This window comes from Plectropomus leopardus, chromosome 8, assembly GCF_026936395.1.
Source record: "Plectropomus leopardus strain MGB_pleo_1.0 chromosome 8, ASM2693639v1, whole genome shotgun sequence".
Lineage (NCBI taxonomy): Eukaryota > Metazoa > Chordata > Actinopteri > Perciformes > Serranidae > Plectropomus > Plectropomus leopardus.
The window spans coordinates 16,718,579-16,740,819 of NC_142183.1; the positions used below are offsets into that span (position 1 = coordinate 16,718,579).

General features: G+C 41.0%; 1 protein-coding gene across 2 annotated transcripts in view; it reads left to right on the forward strand.

The window, feature by feature from the left end:
- Window positions 1–22,241, forward strand: part of macrod1 (mono-ADP ribosylhydrolase 1) — a 153,447-nt gene that overhangs the window by 95,903 nt on the left and 35,303 nt on the right. For both annotated transcript variants that reach the window (XM_042493076.2, XM_042493074.2), the window contains exon 5: window positions 7,726–7,842. In XM_042493076.2, coding sequence (XP_042349010.2) covers window positions 7,726–7,842 — 117 coding nt within the window. The remainder of the gene's footprint in view (window positions 1–7,725; window positions 7,843–22,241) is intronic.

Below are 22,241 nucleotides of genomic sequence, written 5' to 3' on the forward strand. Positions count from 1 at the left end.
AATATGACATGCACCCCCTGTGTCAATTGGCCTTAAGTTTGGCAACAAAAGCACATGATTTAGAAAAAAAATCTATACATAAATCATAATTTGGCTCGGAATAAGTATGGTTGTTTCAAAATGACATGTCGTCATGCGACATATGTCACCAGTGTAACATGCTACACGGACTAGCACGCTTTGTTATTAAAATAACTTGATTGACCTGTGGTTTCACACGAAGCACAAACAGCGTGCTCCTGGGTGGATATCCAGAGTTTCATCGCAGCAGGCTGGGCATAACTTCAGATACCCCTCTCCCCGGGAACGCTTTCCAGCTCCAACTGGGGGACCTAGAGGTGTTTCCTGGCATGATGAGAAACATTATCCCTCCAGCGTGTTCTGGACCCGCCACGGGGCCTTCTACCAGTTTGACACGCCGGCAAAACCTCTAACGCGAGGTGCCTGAACCACTTCAATTGACTGGCCGCTTTCGATGCTAAGGAGCAGGCTGTACCTGACTCAGAATTATGCCAGTCAAATCACATTTGGCTGTTCAGTACGAATATTTAACACTTTATTTAGTGTTTTCATGCCATGTTTTAGAGTTTGATCAAGGCTCAGTGGTTCAGTGTGACAGTGGCATTCACGTATTATATGAAACAAGCTAACGGTGATGACGATGGATCACAAATACGCAATAACATTTTTGCCGACATCAACAAAAGCTAGAGACTGGAGCCTATTAACTTTGGGTGAGCTGTGAATTCAACACATCTACACCTTATTGTACAGTCTCTCTCTCCCTCTGTGCCACTGCCTGCATGTCCACAGTGGCAAAAAGTAGCATAAAAGTCAAGAGCACTCACTCCGCAGCAACATCCGGGAACCAAAATGTCCCCTGAAGTACACTGTGCAGAAGAAAATGACTGCTTGACTTGAAGCAGTCTTTACTTAACAGGACTGGCGGTCACCGAGTGATGATTCGAGTCTCCAACTTTCAAGGGGCAGCCCTAATGATTACCATATTCACCATCCTAGTTTGGCCAATGTTAGTATGCTAACATTGGCTAATTAGCACCAGACCCTTATGGCACAGTTGAATGTCATTAGTTTTGCAGGTATTAAGTCATTAACCTAAGTGTTTTTTTGCTTTATGGTGGCACAAGATGAATAGTTAGAGATCATGTCATTTTATGACAATTCATCCTATCTGGGGGCACTGCAGAATCACTTCAGAGCAATTACTAACTTTCCCCTTTTTTATATGATTCATAGTTGAATATTTCATGAAGAAAAAAAGATTTTTCTTCAGTTATTTTGCCCCTCACAGCACGACCAGATGGACTCAGTTGAAATTGTTCTGTAGTAGTAATAGATAAAATTGCCATCCTTGAGCACTAATACACCTGCATATGTGCCTGCGATGAATAACTACGGCTGGTGCAGCTTTACTTCAAACGCATCTTTCATTTGCACCCCCCTCTGCTCATGAATTCCCCCTTCATATTTCTGACTGCACTAAAGTGACAGAACAGTGTCTGAATCTACTCAGTAGCGTGCCGTGCTCATGCTGGGCTATTACACCGGCTCCCACAGAGCCAGAAGTTACCACAGTCTGAAAGAAAGCTAACATGGGCTGTCTTCAGTAAATCTAGTTAGAGGGACAGCTATTTATATTAGAGAGGTGGGAGTCACAGAGAGACTGAAGAGGTGTAAGGATATTTATTAACCCTGCTCACTGGGTTTAGGCTGTGTCCAGAGAGAGAGAGAGAGGGGGGGATTTATTCAATCTCCTCTGTTCTCATCTTCATTTGACAAGGAGAAATCTAACTTAAACATGAGAAAAACAAAGGCTTCTTCAGCTGAATGCACAAAGCTGGATTTGGCAGAGTGTGTAGTCAAACTGACGTTATCTGCAGCTAAAAGGACAGGATGTGTTGGCTGCATTTAGAAGCTGTGCACCACCTGAAATTTGAAATGACATGAAGGACATCGCAGTTATGTGTCTATGTATATCTGAGACTGTCCTCCCAAGAAGAACATTAATTTTAGTGCCTCAAAATTACATTTATGTGACAAAGCCCTCTAACTGCAGTAGTAATAAAGGTGGGAATAAAGTTAGAAGGTAACTATATTTCAGAGCAACAAAGCCTTCTTAGGGAGCAACTCCCCAGGAACAGTGATGGACTGTGAATTGATTTTGTCAAAGTGGCTCCTCGGGAGTTCATGATGAGGCACACTGAATTATTCTGAACTTTGATGGAAGTCAATGGAGGAATGCAATAACGTGTTACATAGGACTCGCAGCTTGTTCTAGTCAATAGCCTGACAGCTTGATTTTGAACCAATTGTGCACAATTTGGAGGGTCTGGATTGATGGATGAGTCAACAAAATGTGACTGTTCATTTCATGTATCCAACTGAAATTTCAATGCAAATTCCACGCATCCAACCAAAAACTCACCCAAAATACCCATTAACTTTGAGATGAGGGAACAGGGAATGCTAAATGCTAACTATTTCCGGGTTTTAGGACTCTCTCCTGGAGCACTCTGTGATGTAATGTGTCCGTGAAGATTGTGACAGCCCTTCAGCTGCATCTTTTAATAACCGTCTTAAATTTTTTTTTTCTTCAACATTTTTAGCACATAACGTATCTAAATATAACAGTAAAGGGGGAAGTGGACTGAGGTTCTGCCCCAGGGATGATGTTTTTCTGTAGGCTGCAGTGGAAGCCCATAGGACTTTTCAATTGGACTTTGGATCATTAGAGAAAATAATCTCTCTGGTAAACAAATATTTATGATACTTGCATGTTTTTTTCAGCAAGACAATCTTTGCAAATAAAAAACACTTTCAGTATTTTGAAGCCTAAATGCAATCACCAGAAGTAAAAAGCAAATGTTAGGCTATAAATTAACTACACTATGGTAGCGTTGCCACCACTACGAGGCTGTAAGGCCATGTTCTGTGTGGTGCAGCGTGATGACATTCTGTAATCTCATTTTGCCACTAGTTAGCAACTGCCTTTTTTCAAGACACATAAGCTTTAAAGTGAGCGTGGTGTTTACTGACGCATTTTATGTCGCAGAACAAAACATAAAAAGATCATAAGCTTGTGCTAACCACAGATCTTATTTAAGGCTCCTAACCAAAAACCCATTCAAAAAACCCGCTGACTTCAAGACAAGGGAACCAGAGGTGCTGAAATGCTAGCTGATTTCCAGGTTTTAGGACTCATTACTGGGGTTCTCTATTGCCAAAGTAAAAGGACAGATTCCCAAACATCACATTAACCAGGTGTCTGTTACAACATGCATGTATCAGTTATAAATTCATCACTTTCCAAACATGTTTTTTTCGATAATAGGATATGTGTTACCTAATCTTAGTGTTACGTTTTATGTACAAGGATGCATATGTGCTGTTTGTGTGTGTTGTTTATTTGTGCAAGCTTCATTGTATGTGCTTTTGACACATACATTCTCCAGTCCACTGTGTATGTGTGGGCCTGAGGAGAGAGGTTGTCAGGTCAAAAAGCATTGCTGTAGCTTAAGGCTGTGCAATCCTCTCATAAAGACAGAGGGGAAAGGCCAGTTTTCACCATTAAGCAGCACACACACATGCACAAACTCACTCGAAACGAACAAACACTTTCATGTATCTGCCAAACGTGAAGTATGAAACAAAACAAAAGGTGTTGTTGGTTTAGGTTTCAGTTCAATTTGCACAGCTTTTTCCTTGGATTCAGTTTTTTGTGCCTGTTTCCTTATCTCCCTCCAGACTATTTTTACATCTGCTGCTTTCTCCCTTATTCCCCTCCCTTCCTCCCTCCTTCTCTTTTCCATCTCCGTCCGTCTTATCACACTTGTTCTCTATTTCAGAGTTGGGCTGCTTCAAAGTTAGTGTGTGCTCTGTGTGTATTTGTGTGTCACCTCAAGGACTCTTCACACACACCACACGCACTCAAATACACACATAAATACATTCCCGTGCACTGGAACACATATGCTTTGACAAGGATGTACACACACTGGCAATTTTTTGCGCGTGCCCACACACACACACACACACACACACACACACACACACATACACACATACACACACAGCATGAGCATGGTATCTGAGCTTGTTTCTGTGCACCCTGAGGAGGTAGCCTGTGTTCAGAGCTCGCCTTTCACAACCTCACACTTGTGCTTAGCTCACAGTGCGGCCCGGTTCAACACGGCACAGCATGACATGGCATACTACAGCTCAGCACGGCATGCGATATGCCAACTTAACACAATAGCGTTCAGATAACACCAGACCCCCGCCTGGAGCCACTCAGTTTGGCGAAACACACCACTGTAACAGCTGGCCTGTAGACAGTCAGATGGAGATAGGAGCCACAGGCCAACACACTGAGCTGTGACATATGGATGGGTGTTATTGTACTATTTTCACCAAGAGCTGACAAGTCTCACAGTGCTGTGACAAACTCAGTCCTGACAGATGTGTTTTATTCTGGGTTAATTATAAATTATTGACGCCAGACTCCTACCTCTGAATTATTTCAGAAGGAAAGGAGAGTCTTGAGCCAGGAACTTATCGGGCAACAAATGCTGCTATGGTGAAGTGACTGGTACGCTCGCTTGTTACACTGTGAATCAATGGCTATGTTTACATGCACACTTATATTCTAATATTATTCCAAAAATGGCAATATTCTGAATTTGATACTGGTCATGTAAACAGCACTTTCACTTTCATTGATCTATATGTTACTGTGCGTTTGGGGAAATTAGTGTTTGCTTTGGGGAGTGAGAATTGACCTTCTATTGTCTGTCTGATGTTAGTGCTAAACAGACGCTGGATAACAAGACGTGGCACTTTGTTTTGGATCAGCTGGAGTTTGCTGTCATCTTTTTTTTTTTTGACCAAGAGGATGTTCATTCCTCAACATTACCTAAGTGCCTAATGTGCGCAAAGATAACCATAAAAAACATTATTCATTGTTTAGCTGCAACGTGTAGATGTTATATTGCAAAAGCCCATATTACAGAGAAAATAAACAAAATATAGTGTCAGAAGACTAATGTAGATACATTCAGTATTAACATTTTTGTGACTTTCCACATCATTTTATTTAAAAAATATCCACTGTGTGGCCTGGTGGTTTTAAGGCAAAGCCCATGAACTGTGACTTCCCCGGTTTGAGTCCAGTCAGGGATCTTTATTGGATGCCATTCGCCATCTCTCTCTCCCCTTGTTTCCTATCACGTATACACTGATAACTTTCATGTAAAGGCTTAAAATGCCTGAGATAATACGTATTAGAAAGTTCACTGACAAAGTGGCACAGTCTAAACTTCTGATTTTACACTGTCTAGATAAACAATTTCCCCCTGTGGGATAAAAAATTGATCTCTCTCTTTGAGATGATTAACAGACCTGATAGTCTGGATGTGACAGGACAGCAAAGAAAGCCAAGCCTTCAGATACTCCGATACTATCTTGTTTTCTTTTTTCTTTTTTATAAATTCTGTGTTTCTGCTCACTTTACTTTCTTCTTCAGATGTGCAAAAATGTTGATCTATAGAATATGAATAATAATGGTTTTATTTTGAATCACAATTTAATCTGAGTGTGCAGCCAGCGCCTCACATAGGTGTTTCAATTCCTTCCCTCCTAAAATGAAAGGTAAAATGTCATTTCATGATGTAATGGTAACTTTGCCTCTAATAAGATATTAAAATTCTTCAGCCAAGACGGTAGTATAGCAGAATACATTCCAGTGGCTAACTTAGCTTGCAGACAGCCTGTTTGGGATGTGGTTAGCATGAGCTACAGATATCATACTCACTGGGGATTAGACCTACAAGAGCTGCAGCAGTGTGGGTCCACCTTTTTTCTTTCTTGAGGCTTCCAATCTTGCAAATAGGGACCCTGCAAGATCCCCGCTCTCTGACTTCTGACACTTCTATAGATGTGAGAGGGTGTCCAACTTCAGTCTTACAGTATTTTCATTTTTTTTCAAAGTATGCAAGTGTGTGGAGGCCTTATAGAATAGAATAGAATGGAATAGAATAGAATAGAATAGAATGGAATAGAATGAACTGGAATAGAATAGAATGGAATGGAATAGAATGGAATAGAATAGAATAGAATAGAATAGAATGAACTGGAATAGAATAGAATAGAATAGAATAGAATGAATTGGAATAGAATAGAATAGAATGGAATAGAATGCCTTTATTGTCATCACACGAGAAGTACAATGAAATTAAAAGAACTGCATCTGAACGGTGCAAATCTTCCAAAATAGACAAATCACACAACATAAAACATAAAAAAACAATAAATTAACATGAAACCAATCATTGTGCATTAGATCATTGTCACTTATGATGCAATATAGATTCTAATAAATACATGAAAATCCATTAATTTTAACATCAGCAATGATACATTATGATGAGGCATACAGGATTATAAATGCATCAATATGTACCTCACTTTACTTAACTGATAAACAAAATTGACCACCGCAAACTTGAAGGACTTCACTGTGACTTTTTTCAGAGCGAGCAGTGCGTTTTGCTTGCGCTTCTTCAGGTATGCTAAGTGAAATTACATATTCACAGGTGTGATAAATAGACCTACATGAGTCACATGACTAATTATCAACATGTTTTTCTTTATTTTATTTTATTTTTTAGAGGGTGTATCAATACATTTTATAAAGTTTTTACTTTAGAGCATCCATGAGACAATTCATACTTATAATTCATTATAAGTCATATCTATAATGTTTATTGACTGTTAATATAATGCATCAGTAAGCATTATGTGTGTTTATGAGAGTAGTCAGAGATCATTATGATTGCATTATAACTCACTATGAATGCCTTCATAATGCATTAAAGTTGGGGTCTTCATTAGAGTTTTACCAATGATTCTTTAAAAACACATTTCTTTCCATCACATATGGTGAAATTCTGGTTTCCTGTTAAAAATGTAGGTTCAATATTTTGGCTTTAAAGACTTCATGGTAAACTCTTCTGTGTTTTGATGTCGCATTGTAGCATTAAATCCTTTGTTTCCATTTTATCTTAATGTATTCCAAGTGTGATTTGATTCAAGTTAAATGCTGCTTTCTTGGGTCCAAAATGCTGAGAACCATAATAATAAAGCTGTTGAGCTCAAGATGGTATAAATATCAACGTTGAGGAAATGTGTCTAACTGGGAGGGGTGCAGAGATTGTCACTGAAACTGGTAAATTGGCACAGCTGTAAAATTGCTTTTCCTGCATCATTGCCCTCCTGGAAATGAACACAGTCACAGTCTTTAGATGTGGTGTGGATCAAAGATAGAAACAGATTTATGAAAATGTAATTAATAAAGACTAATTGACCAAAAAGTCAAAGTCAGCTGAGCCCTTAATAACACATTAAATGGAGTAATTAACTAAGGCAGTGGCCCTAAAATCCATTAAATAGACTGACATACAGAGAGACAGATGCTTTGACTTATTAAAAGAGAAAAAGCAGGATTAGGGGTGAAGAGTATGACGAATATGAAGAAATTCAGCCGTTCACCGCTAATGCTGACGTTATCCAGGTCCTTTCAGAGCTCAGCTTTGACACCTGTAAATATGTCTGCTGGACCTCAAACATTTCGACCCTCTTCAAGCAGAAAGACTGCAGAGGATTTACAAAAGTAGGCCAACTCTGAATCTCATGTCCTCTTGTTTCCAGTGGATGGAGCGATCCACCGCGCTGCAGGTCCGATGCTAAAAAAGGAGTGTGCTTCCCTCCACGGCTGCGAGACCGGAGAGGCCAAGATCACCTGTGGCTACGGCCTCCCAGCAAAGTGTGAGTACAGAGTGTGTGAGTGTGTGTCTGACTTCCAGCTACCTCAGTGTGGTTTTAATGGTCTGCTTTTGGGTGTGAATGTGAAGGCAAGTGTGACATTGATAGTGGAGGGTTTTGTTGAACAAGCTGCACAGTTGACTCTCCAAAATAAAAGAAAAGTTAACCAACCTTATAAACATAAAAGTAGCAAATAACAACACACAGGGCATTTATAAATATGCAAAAGAAATATTTATTTTTCCTCATAAAGACATACACAACTTAACTGAACTGTTTTTCTTTTAAAGTGGATCAGTTTTCCTTTCCAGCCTGGACTCAACCACCAGCAGAAACACATCTCAGTATCCACAATAATGTCACTTACTGCCTTCCATTTATAGCAAAGTAAATGGCACTCAATTATTAAATGGCACTCCATTGCGGCGTGTATAATGTGACGAAACTGAAGATTCAACATGACAGGAAAAGCTTTTCGAGGTGTTTTATTTCTGAAAAGAAATTCTCCGCTGGCTTCCCAGACATCTAAAACACAACATGTGACCATAGGGAGAGCCTTGGTGCTCCATGTAGACAGTAAGAGGAAGCGAACAGCAGTAACTACACTCTGAAAGCTACAAAATTAAAACTGCAGTCTCGTCCTTTTTCTAGACACTGATGACATTAAGCTTTAGGTCAGTTTCATCACTCATGTAGTTAGTGCTGTTTCCACGTTCATGAAATTCCTGAGTTATGAAATTAGAAGGGTAGTCAATGGCTTGAGATGATTTTCTTAGTCTTTTTTCAATTGTGCCATTACACAGGTTTTTTTAACAGCTTAAAAGATAATTTTGTAAGTCAAGAAAGTTGCAGTTTGGTGTAGGTTTGTCGTACTATACCAACTTTGTGTGGAACCACTTAGTGAACTACGTCTCTTGACTGACGTTTTATCCAGCGACTCTTGGTCTGTTTAGCACAAATAAAAGAACAAGCAAGAGCCATTTTGCACCATGATAAGGACCTTAGTGTCAAAACTGAAAGGTGTTGTAATGCAAATAGCTTTGTTTCGGATAAAGGCTTTTTACCTTAATTTATTTGCATTTGTTCCTGCTCCATGCCTTATACTGCCTGAAGTTTGTTTTTTCGTCTCGTGAGCTGACCCTTACCTTCAAGAGCACCTAAATTTTTCCTAAGTTTTATAAGAGAAAAACAGTCCTCCTGCACAGCAATACCTCACTCTCTCAACGAGCAGGACCTGTTGCTCGTATGAGTACATCCTGAAATACACAGGCATCATAGCTTTGATCCATAGCATCCAACTATGTAACTTACTAACGGGTGCATAGTCATTTTAATAAAATATTTTTACAGTCTTATAGTTTACACTCATACAGTTTTACACTCATATGACTTTGCCTCTCTTTAACATCAATGCAGGCTGCTTTATACACAAGTCACCTCTCATTTTAATAAGCCAACAGAACACGAGTCTCAAAACTTCTTCTTCAGTCAGATTTCTTAAACCCCTTTTCCATCAAAATCAGCATGTGTATGTAGTTTTTTAAAGACACTGATACACTGATAAATTTTGTGTGCGTGTGTGTCACATGCGACATCACGGACAGTCCAAAAAACAGGTCAGAGGCAGCATATATGGAGGCCAGTGAAAACTTCTTTTCATATATATCTTACTTATTCAATCTTGATGTTTGAATGCTGCTTAGGCAGAGACAGACAGTATTTTGCAGTGGCACGTCATTGCATCTCTCCAGTAAGGGGGTTTGTTTTTCCATCAATGCCGATCAGAACTGGAAACGATAAACGATAAATACCCGTGACTGTAGAGTCACTTGACTCAGGTGTGGATATTGAGTGTTACCTTTCCCATTTCATTAAAAAGCCAGATGTTATGAGTATTATTGCAGGTTTTTGTGCATTGAAAAAGGGGCTCCATTGACACATCAAGGTCTGTTTACAGGTTTTGGGTTGTAGCACTGCACGTGTGAACAAAATTGTAAGAAGCCTTTAGAAGCCCTGAAGGGTGCTGTGCAAAGTCTGATAAATTGCCTCAAGTGATGTCACTTCAGTCAGCATCAGCTGGGTGTTCAGACTACAAGTTTGAAAAGGAAAACAAAATCAGAGTGTGTGGAGTTAGAAAGAAGTGAGACCTTTGTAGCTCCTCATCTCTGCTTGAGGCTAACGGCTTGAGGCTACAATAGCTGCTAGTAGCATAACACACCTGAATCTCTGACCTGGCGGTGGTCGAGTTGCATTGTGGGTCATGTAGGCGCCAAGTTTTGACAAGGAAGAAGAATGTGTGCAGTAAAGAAGGCGATATTCCTGATTGTGCTGAATCGATTTTGATCCTTTGTTCATTGTGAATCTTCTACAGTAGTGCAATGTTGAATCAATGGAGCATGACACTGTAACATGACGGATTATCTATAATGAAAGTCTTTGAATCAGTTTCACGCCCAATATTTCTTGTCTCCTACTGTATGTTAAGTGTTACACATAGTTCAAAGGCTTCTCATGCTAATACGAGACACTCACACAGTTTCCACTTCTCGCCTCCTCATTTTAAACAGGATCTTCTGTCGGGAGCAAACCATGATATTGCCCACCACTGTAATGCCACGCACACAGCATGATAGGTATTGCAACAATGCCCTCGCCTAGCTTTGTATAATATAATGACCACCCAGGTGTGTGTGTGTGTGTGTGTGTGTGTGAGAGAGAAAGAGAAAGAGGGAGAGAGATTAAAGAAACACTGAGTCTGTGTGATATCAGCTTATGGTTCCACGGAGAGTTTAAGTTCACAGTGAAAGACGGAGAGAGAAAAAAGGGAAAGAGAAGCGATGATAAAGGCGAGCTCAAGGCAGAATGGAGAGCAGGAGTAGAAGAGATAGATAAGGAGGGAGAGGGAGAGTGGTTAAAGAAATAAAAATAAAACTAAGCAGCGTTGGGGGAGGGAACGGATGTGAGGGGAGCTGAAGACAGGAGGGAATTAGTCAGGAGATGAGTTTTTACATTGTCTGTTCTCCTTTTGTTGGTTTGCTTGTTTAACTTTGAAGATGTTAATGTTTGTATGCGTGTGAGTGGATGTCACATGTGTCGTTATGTGTACATGTTTGATGATTTATGTTTGTTGATTGTTTGAACAGTCTGGTAGTGTGCATACTGTGTTTACTTTTGTCTCTGTTGCATTAAGTGTATCAGTGTATACAGTGTGGGTTCCCTGTCAGGTCCCATCAGTCTCCTACCTGTAACTCTCTGTCAGCAGGAGATCTATGTGACAGACTATCTTTCTGACTCACTGACTGACTAACTGTCTGTGCGTTCATGCGTGCGTGGCCGCTACCCAGCATGTGGTATGGAGACCGTCTCTCTTTCCTCCCAGACAAAATATTAAATCCCAAGAATAGTTCAACATGCGTCTGCTCCAATGCTTAAACACTCACAACAGGGCTTGATTACCTCTCAGCAGGAGGGAGAGAGGCGAGACAGCAACAACACAGGGAAAGCAAAGGAGGGATAACAAAGCAGACAGAGGACTGTGTGAAGGCAGCGCGCTGCCGTAGAAAAGAGAAAGAAATGAAAATGAAACTCGACAGGAGTGAGGCAGGGAGGTTGAGAGACAGGTCCAATCTCAAAGCCAGCACTTTGATCTTGATTTGTATGGGCTTGCCACCAGATGTGGGATTTAAAGAGCGTCTGACTCACGAGTTGCCAAATGGTCCAGAGGACCTGCTGTCAGCCCTCCATGCAGAGTGTCCGTCGATGATCCCGCGCCACTTAGCCAGCAGCATCCCAGTGCCGTAACCTAGCAACACCCGGAGCGCATGGCACACTACTGCTGCTGTTTAGCAAGAGTCGCATGCAATTTGGGGATGTTGACAAATGACAGCTGGAAAATTTCAAGCAGGCCCTGCCTAAATTCACATTTCAACCAAAACTTAAAGGCAGTTAAATCAGCAATCTGTCGACTTCGGGGCATATGAGCCGCCATAATTAGGACAACTTGATTTTGTGTGTGCATAAAATTGTTGCTCACTTTTGAGCCAGCTGCGTGCTGTAAAGTGTGTATGCACCCCTAAAGGTGCACGCTTGTGTGTGTTTTGTGGTTGCCAAACAGGGGAGCCTGGGTTGAAATTGTTGTCCAGGCAACCTATCGCTCCAGAGCTCACCTGTGTACCGATAAACACAGCTGTAAACCTGCTAACCTGTTCCCCAGGCAGCCCTCGCTCCCCTGCCAAACACACCGAACTGCAACAGGATGCCACACTAGGGAGGGAAGGTGCCGGGGGCGGGTCTAAAGAGAATGAGAGAGAGAGAGAGAGACAACAGGAGGTCAGAACCATGATCACCATTCACATTCAGTAAAGGCAGCGCTCTGCTTTAGTGACGTCAGTGCAGAAACCTACAACCTTGACAACCTTTAATTCTTATTCTAGTGATCAGCCATCACAGGACAAATACAGAAAATCAGTGTAAGACAAACTGCACAGTTTAATAGTTTTCCATGAAGGAAAAAAAAAAAACATTTTTCTCTGGCAATTGCAGTTTTGGCACAAAAAATAGGTCCAACAGAGCAAAGTCCGTTCTCTAAGCTCTGTTATTGCTCTTTACGAATATCCTGAAAAAAAAAATCTTATCTGCTAAAAGCTCAGCAATGTTTACCAGCTTGTCCCTAACATTGTCTGTCAGCCATTTGGTGCTGAGCAGGTGGTGAACAGTGGGCTTTTAAAGCATTTTTCTTGACTGGAAAAGCTGCCTGCTGCAACTGAAAACAATGTGGATCAGAGTGATGAGAGTAAAATACAGAAAGTTTGGGGGCTAGAAAACTAAACCATTAAGTTGAAAGTTGGTATAATGCTCTATAGAGCTGAGGGGAACTGCAGAGTTGGGAAATAGACAGGGATGCCCCCTGAAAGTGAATAATCAGTTTGAGACACCTCAGCTGATTGAGATTCTTCAAATTGAGCACTTTTTATTTATTTATTTTTTATTTTTTGGTTAGTCAGTTAGACTGAAACATCCCCAGATGCAGCCACAGATTGAGCACTCCTAACTTTCAGGAATCTGTAGACACCGACCCAGGTACAGTCTGAGAGAGGCCCGAGCCACACTGCCTGCTTTAGCAGTGTGTGACAGCAACCTGGCTGAATTGCTGCGGCTGCAGCCATGGGGAGTTTGCACAGACAGCGTCACTGCTGCAGATGCCTGCTTATATAACTACTGTATTTACACATTTAAAAACAGTGCAAGCCACTGTATTGTCAATGACACAGTGACAAGTAATTCACAATAAAATGCCTGTAAATAAAATGTGTTAACAGATGAAGGGATTCTGTCCAAAGAAATGATGCCATGGGGCTTTCGGTTTGAAAAATGAACAGGAAATTAGGGTTAAGAATACACCACACAGAAAAAATAGACTCCTATTCTCTAGATGTGCTGCAGCTTAACAGCAGCTGAATTGTGCCTGAGCAGCATTGCTCATGCAGCAAAGTGGTGAATTTACAGCTCTGGCTTTTGTTCGATATCTAGTGTCAGCAAAAAATGTTGTTGCACATTTCCAATCCCATTTTTGCGTAGTTAGCGTGCATTAGCTTGGAGGGGTAATCTAACTCGTTCACTACGTTACATTAAAGTCTCTGTCACACTAAATGTTTGTTTAAACTCTCAAACTCTCCATGGAAAAAAATTAAATGAATAATCAAATATTCATATTTAACAACTAAATTGGATTTGACTGACATAACTCTGAGTTTGTTACAACCCTGGTGATACTTTTCACATACAAGTAATCATGTAATCCATTGTAAATATACAAAATATTGATGACAGCAGCTTTAAGATTAGCAGATGTACTGTAATAATTCCAAAATATAACAGATAAGTGCCTGCACCACTCAGCCCAAAACACACACAATTGTTTTGTAGGGTAACTTTAGGTTAAACTTACACTTCTCACATCTTTTTCTAGATTATAGCCAAAAAATCCTAATTAACTGCATTTAATATAGCTCAGTAAAGTGTACAAAGCTTTTCAGCGTAATTGCACAAGCGGCTTTAATGCTGTCCCAAATCTTTTCTTTTTGCAGTGTCTTGTGTTTAGATGGAAATTGGTGGAGATTGAAGGATGCTGTTTGGGGAGTACAGTGGGAGTAGCACAGTTGGAGGTGGAAAATTATGGAGGGAAAACAAGATAGAGATGGAAAGGCCCAGATAGGGAAAAAGTGCTGAAGGAAATAGAGAGGTACAAAGCAAGAGAGATATCACTCTGTCAGAAACTGGCTGTTATGCTCCCCTCTCTTCTCTCTCCTGCCTCCCATCTCCCAGTTTCTGTTCCCTCGGTGGCCAATTACCGCTAATTAAAATCCTCACTGCAGCTCTCCCGGACTCCCCCTCTTCCTCTCCTCCAAGACCTCCATCTCTCTGCCTCGCCTGTCGCCCTGTCGCTCTCTCTTGTCTGCTCCCCTTTCTTTGAAGACGTGGTGTTTTTGCCCAGCGTGATCAACAACTTAAACACCTCGTTTTCTCCCATTCTTCCTCACCTTTCTACCTCTTCACCTTCTCTGTTATTTGTATTCCACACGCTTACATTTGCCTCCCCCTTCCTCTTCTTCTTCTTCTTCTTCATCTTCCTCACTTGTATCTTCCATCCTCTACCTTTCCTTTCGCTCCAAGTCTCACCTCCTCCCTCCCTCCCCCTCTTTTCCTATCATCATCAGCAGTAAGATTTCTTTAGTTGTGCCAAGAGGCTTGACAAGGCTCTGGGCTAAAGACTGTAGAACTCAAACTGTGATACCTTGCTAGTTGGGGAGGTTTTTTTTTTCCTCCTCTTTTTTTGACAAGGTTGTCGACATCTTTGCTTCTTCCTGTCTCGGCGTCAGCAGTGTGATCCTTCTAGGTGTTAAAAAGCATCGTCGAAGCTGCTGCTGCTGATGAGGAGGAGCGTGATGATGATGATCACAGCAGCCCTGGTGTTAATTCATTCAGTTAATTCATTCGCCTTGAAGGAGAAAAGGGGGATAAAAAAGAAAATAGCTCCAGTGTTGCTTGGCTTAGGGAAAAGAGTGTGAGGGAGTGAAGAGCGTCTGCTCTCTGATGAAGAGAATTATGTCCGCTCCTTTTAGCATCGGCATCTTGTTCCCCCCCTTCTCCCTCCACTCTTGTCCTCCTGTTTAGAATAACTGCCGGTCTGTCTTTTTCAGAGAAAGGTGGAAAGAGATAGGGAGAGCCGTAGGGGCCTTTACAAGACCTGAGCCCTCCTTTTGTGCCAAAGGCCCGGGCCTGGATTTAAGAGCTGTGTCCGCTTGGCTGGGCACAAACTGAGGCCGAGCGCACAAAGGAGCAGCTCGCCTTTTTCCTGCCTCCTGCTTTAAAGGCAGATAAAGAAAAGGCGAGGGACAGATGGAGGTATGAGAAGAAGAGAGAGAGAAAGGGGAGGGGAGAGGATGGAGGGATGGATGGATGGCCATAGAGTATTAAAAGCAGGAGCAGTGACTCGTGGCCTCCCAGGTAAGAATGGTGAGAGGCCAGGGTGGGGGGGGAGGGGGAGGGAGGGGAGGGGAGAAAGAACCAAGAAGGGGTAATGACAATTGGCAGGAAAAAAGCTGGAATGGCAGACAAAAAGAAAAGCCGGGCGGGTGTCACCGGATGGCACTCAGTCAAGTTCTCTTAAGGCTCAGACCAGTGTGACTCCCACTTAGAAGAGAGAACACACACACACACACACTGCCTCTTTGCAGGGTAAATGTGCATAGCAAATCAGGTGTGTGATGAATATAGTTTGAGCTGCACTCAAGTACAAATTTACTTTGCTGCTCCCCTCCCCACAGTTTCTCTTCCTTGTCTTTCCTGTCTGTTATTTTTACCTTCCCTTTGTTTCTTCATTATGTTGTTGAGCCGCTTTATCATTGTTTTCGTTTTACAGCATGATGAAGCCTTTATAAAACAAGTGTGGCTGTATGTTTTATTAAAGTGTCTTAATGCCATCTGTTAGAGACAAGCTTTTGTGTTATAATTAGGTCAGACAGTGTTTTAATACGTTGATGAAAGCAGCCTCTTAGTTTCTTAATCGATCTGATAAAAATGGCAGTATTCTCAGGTGGAAAACACAATAAAGCCACAGAGGATGTCAGCAGTTTGTGAGGAGAGGCGCTGTCTGAGAGGACAACTGACATGAAAAAAAAAAAACATTGTGGGAAGAGTTTCAGATGACGGAAATAGCCAGAGTCACTAATCAGCAAACAGAAGCTCTCCAGCTTACTTTAAATAATATTTTCCACACATACATTCATTACATTTGTATGCAAATGGTTTAATCAGGATGGCTTTAGAGAAATATGAGAGGTATCTGTGTGGACCATTTTACAAGCCAGTGGAGGTAATTTACTTTGTATTTAAAGTTCTAACCGACTACATTTCAGAAAGGACCAGTGTACTTTTCACTACATTTATCTAACAGCTGTAGTTACTAGCTACTTTTAAGATGTTAAAAAAAAGAGGATTCATATGTTTGTGAGTCCCACCCAAACAAGCTACAACATTAAAATGGGGTTAGATATTATTTCATGAGTGACAGTAATTCAGAGATCTAATGTACTAAAATGTAACACTGATATTCTGCCTCCATAGCACAAACAAGCGGCCACCTCTGTGGCTAAAAAAAATAAAGCTGACGCGGAAGTGCGAAAAACTGCAATTTTATGAATGGCTGCTTGAGGCTGGCTTCATTAGCAAGTTAATCCCCAAAGACACCCACGTAAATAAACATGTTCACAGCCTGGTACAAAAAATAGTTTTGGCCTCTTTAGATAATTTATTCATTAATGACAATCCTGTGGAGGGCGGATTGTTATATAAATCACCTGTTTATATTTTATTAAAGATTAAAGTAATGCATATTTAAGGACGTGGTCGAGGCATCAACACGGTCTATAGCCCTGTTTACACAGAGAGCCTACTAACGGCCACCAGGAAGTCCTTTCATTACATCACCTTTACTTTTTTACCCAGAACAAAACAGAGGCTGTATCATGTTGTCCCAGTGTGTGATTTTAGATCGCAAATAAGATAACATTTAGAGCATTTAGATAACATGCTCAATGCAGAGCTTTCTATACAATAACAATAGCATGACATGGCATAACATTGATTCACCGTCTGTGTTATATGGTGGCTGATCTCATCTTCTGCTCCCAAATCTCATTGTTTTCTCAATTTGCGGACATTTGAGGCTGCTGTTTTTCTTCATTGAGTTAGTTGCAAACTGCAGCTATCTGTTTTTTTATTCTCCCAGAGGTGGGTTACTCACATAACACGTTGCCGAAACATCAAACCCTTCCCATCCATGGTCACTTTCTCCCAGCTGTCACTTTTTCACAGCTGTCACTTTTTTTTTGGCACTGTTGCTACCTCTGCTGCTGGCTTAAAGGCAAGACATCTCTTTCCCCCAACTCTGAAATCATACATTTTGTAAAGAATAGCGAGGCAGAAAAGTGGCGCAACATTCCCACCTTGAACAGGTAGTGTTAAAAGGGGCTTTATGAGTCAGATCCACCTCTCAGTCCTATGCAGCTCCACCCTCTCATCCCAGTATGGTCACTTGTGGCTCCAAATTGACAAACTCAAAGCTGTAAAACGGGAGGCCACAAACCAATGGGTGACGTCACAGTGGCTACGTCCATTATACTTGTCCAGTCTATGGCAGTGGTTCCCAACTGGTCCAGTCATAGAGTCCAGATTTCTCCTCAGTCATTAGTTTAAGGTCCACATATTACAAATGATCACATATTCAGTTTATTTCACAAAATGTAAACAACACGTTGACTTAGAACATGAATAATTAAAACACGCTGAGAGAATAGCCAGCAGCAGTACTTCAAAATAAAAGCTCTGTGCTGGAAATTCACTTCAAAATAAAGCATGGTTTTTACAGACTTGACACATTTATAAGTGGTGGTCCATTCAGAATGGACCTGTTACCCACTTTGGACCATGACACACCAGTTTGGAACCGCTGTTCTATGGTCCTCAAACATGTAAAACTTTGAGAACATTTTGACAAATGATACTTCTGTACTTTTAGTTCAGTAGAACTATGTAACATTTTTTTTAACATCATTTAAACAACAACAACAACAAAAAAACCTCCTCTGCCCTCTGAGACATTGTTGAAGAGACAGAGGCATCATACAGTTTTAACATCATACACATAATGGGGAACATAAACAGTGCAATGTACAGTCTGTGCTGTACATTGTGATTACTTTATTGGATGAAAAGTCAGGAAACAATATAGCATCCAAAGCTGATTTAAAGAACTTAAACATGTCTGTAAGCAGGAGAAGAGAACAAGAGAAAGAACTGAACATCCAGTGAGGAAACAGTTAGATTACATGAGATAAAGCAACAATCAAATTATTCCACAGAATATCTCATTATAACCCAATAAAGCTTGCTGTTCAGGCTCTTTAGGAACACGGTCTGCAGGGTAAAAATCAAAACGCCTCACATCTGTTTAACAATGGATCATGATCCCCCCCCTCTGTGAGGACGATCGACCTTTTCAGCCCCACAGACGTCACCGATATGCACGACCACACACTAACGACAGACATTAATTCCTATTGCCCACTAATGCTCATCTGGAGGCAGTTTAAAATGTCTTCTTTACATATCATAAACCGAGTTGCGACACTCAACATGTGCGCACGTTCATGTAATGACAATTTGGAAATATTCAACCTCTGGCGGGATGATAAAATGTGGCCATTACATGCTTATTTTTGCTCTCTATGCAAGTACCACGATAATAGCTGCTGTTAGGTAGACAGCATAAAACTGCTTGTTGGAAAAAATGCTTGTGCCTGTTATGTGCAAAATCAGCATGAAGGAGGTGGTCTGTTAAGTTTCTCCCTCATTAATCAACAAACAGAGCCAGAAACTGAAAAAAAAACACCACAATACTAATGTATGGTGCGTGAACAATCTGATTGGTCCATGAGGGTTCACCTAAATTATTTAAGGTGGTTTGGTATTTGTCTGAAGAAAACATGTTAAAGGTGTTTACGCCAGTAATATTAAACTTGTCTCTACTGAGTGAAAAGTACAAGATTTTCTTCCTTTCAGTCGAATAGCTGTAGTTTTCTATAGACACCTGCTATTGAATAATGTGTGGAGGCATTTTATTCAATTCAATTTAGTCTTATTCATAAATCCTAATATTACAAATCACAATTAACCTCAGAGGTCTTTACAATGTACGACATCCCTCTGTCCTTGGTCCCTCACAGCAGCCAGGTTTTAAAAACTGGCAGAAAACGTAGCATATTCATGTATATTAATGTTTGGAATTATATATTCAGCAGTCACATAAGGGTGTTTGAGTGTCCACATACTTTTGGCCTTGCAGTATACACTGTGTGAATTTTAAATTCACTGAAAGAGGTTCAGAAATCCCTCATTTGTTATCGAAACCTCACCTAATCACACAGGGCGAATGTGCACGTTTTCAGCATTTCAAATACACACACACACACACGCACACACACACACTTTTACTGTCAGTCACACACACTTCCAGGAGACACACATCCGGTTTCTCCCTTTAATGCTGCTCCTCACACACTTATTCACACACGCTCCATAACACACTGTCCAACACACTCTCTCCTTCACACATAAATCCCTCACACATCCTAACATGCTCCGCTAGTTTTCCATCTCCCCATCGAGCTCCCGTCGTCTCCCTTCCCCCTTCTCTCCCTCCCTCTGTGTGTTTCAGGGTAATGTGAGCCAGCAGCCGTAACACTGGGGTGGAGAGGAGGAGGAGGGAGACGGGAGGAGAAGGAAGGGGTAGTGTTGATGTATGGTGGAACTAAAGCAACCCTGCCGATCGATAATGTAAACAGGAGCGAAGAGAGGCGGTAAATAAGGCCGACTCCTGACAGAACTGTCTACCTCAGGTGACGGAGAGAGAGGGAGAGGAGAGGTAGGGGAGAGGGGGTGAGAGGAATATCTAAGAGAGGAAGGGGAGAGAGGAAGTGAGAGACAAGGATGCAGGGGTAAAGAGGATGATGGAGGGATAAGACACACAAGGAAGGAAAGGGAGGGACAAATGAGGCAGAAAAAGAAGAAGGAGAGGAGGGATTAAAAGGGAGTTGGGAGAAAAGCATAGGTGACGGAGAGATGGAGGAGAGGGCAACGAGGCGAGAGGAGAGGTGGGATGACTGGATGAGGTAATGGTGAGGAAGGGAGAGGAGTGACGACAAAGGACGTAAAGAGGAAAGTAAGAGGCAGAGGGGAGGAAAGAGGATGAGGAGAGAGGAAACAGCCCTGGCAAACAAAATAAAAATGCAAACAGATTGTTAAGTTATCAATGAGGAACAATCATAATTTACAATTCACTTTTTGCAGAAACAGTGCCTGCACTTGTTTACATGTGTGTGAGTTTGTAGCAGTGACATTTAACAGATGAAATGCAGAGTAATGACCATTGAGTGACCCACTGTTGAACTGCATCAGCACAACACACACACACACACACACATACACACACTCACATTTAGACACACACCCGACCCAGTTGTGAACCTGGCCACTGCTGAGTGGTGCGTTGAGGCATTAGCATGGCTGAACGACTCTTTGAGAGCACATGCTCATTCTGCACTACTTGACTGCTGGAGTAGTTCATGCCAAGTAAAGAGTAAACACACGTGGCAACGTAAACAGACACACTGTTGTACTATCATAATTACACTGTTTTCTTTTCTCTTTTTTTTGGTGTGTGTTTCTTTATGCGCGACTGCGTGTTTGACCACGGTTATTAAGTTCATGTGTCCGTGTTTCATCCACATATTCACATGTTCTAATCTTTCTCTGCTGCTATTTAAAGAGACATCTGCAGCTTTCTCATACACTATAAATAAAATTGTTGATGCTCACCAAGTGATGAATCACAATAGTGATTCATCCTATAGCCAGCTCTTGGGAGCTCTTAAATCTGCAGTTTTAAGCCAGTGTTTTTTTTTACTCATGTGACAGTATAATAAACGCTTGTCTAATGCTCCCTCAGCAGCTTCAGTATTGCACAAAATATAACACTAAGCTGTACTTTTACCAAGGATGTAAATCAATACTTTGATCATGACATGAAATTATGTTGATTCTTTGGACAGTGATGCGTTATTTGCCTATATCACAAAGTCTGCCACGAACAGATTTCAGATTGTTTGGATTCAATTCAGGGGTCTGAGATCAATATCAGACAATATCATATGCCATTTAACACAATCAGTTACAGAAGAAGCTGCCTCCCCTTTCTTTTTTGCTTTTGGGTATAAAGGATGAAAACAACAATTTCAGCCTGCATCCACATTTTTTTCATCCTAATACTGTTGAAACAAAGCAGGTGATGTTGCTGTGTTGCAGCCAGAAGTTAGCTGAGTGAGCTGACGTTTATGTCAAAATGGCACTATTTACATGTGTGCTTGGTATGTTGACCCATGTTTTCTCTGAAATCCAAAATATTTCCACACGAGTAAAAAGCATTATCTTCATCTTCTTTTTCTTGCCATTATCTGCCTGCTGCGGTTTGATGGCTGGTGACATGTAGTTTCAACATAAAGGTGTATCCTAAAGACGATGTTATGGATCGATGTTTTCTCTTTGAATTAGTGTTATTCGATCGTTGATTTTTGAATCAAGATCGATGGATCGTTATACTCCTCATTTTAAGGTTTGTTGTTGCCCAAATTTGAAGTTATTTGGTCCAGTCTCTGTAATGAGCTTACCACCACCATCATCACAATATTTTACAGAAAACAAAGCTTGAGAAATCCCCAAACATTAAGTAGAGCTGCTGGGTGATGATTTAGGATTATTGTGTATCAAATTTCAACAAAAGGTTAATTGAATGGAAAATATACAAATTTCTGTTTTCCAAATGGATAACTCTCAGCAATCCATAATTATAACGAACAAATTCAAGACTTTTGTAGCGCAACAATTAGTTGATTAATTAATTATTCTGTCACAACAATGAATAAGTAGATATTTTGATAATCGGCATTCACTCTGGTTCGGCATCTCCCCTCCCTGTATTTGTGCTTTTTCGGCACTGTATCTGTTGGACTCCTGCTGCTTACAGTTCGGCACCTTGTCGTTACCTTTTTTTCTGTAAGAAGAAATTTAAAAAATACAGCCAGAGGTCAGAAAAAAGAGCTGAAAAATATGTCACTACACACTTCTAGTGGGTCATATTTTTAGAAAAATCTTGTATAGTTTACCTTTAAAAAAAACATTGTGTAAGATTTAAGGGGGCTTAGTGGCACATAGCGGTGAGGTTTTCAGGTTGCAACCAGCTGAAACGTCTTCTGATTAGAATTCCTTCAGTGTTTATTGTTTAGGAG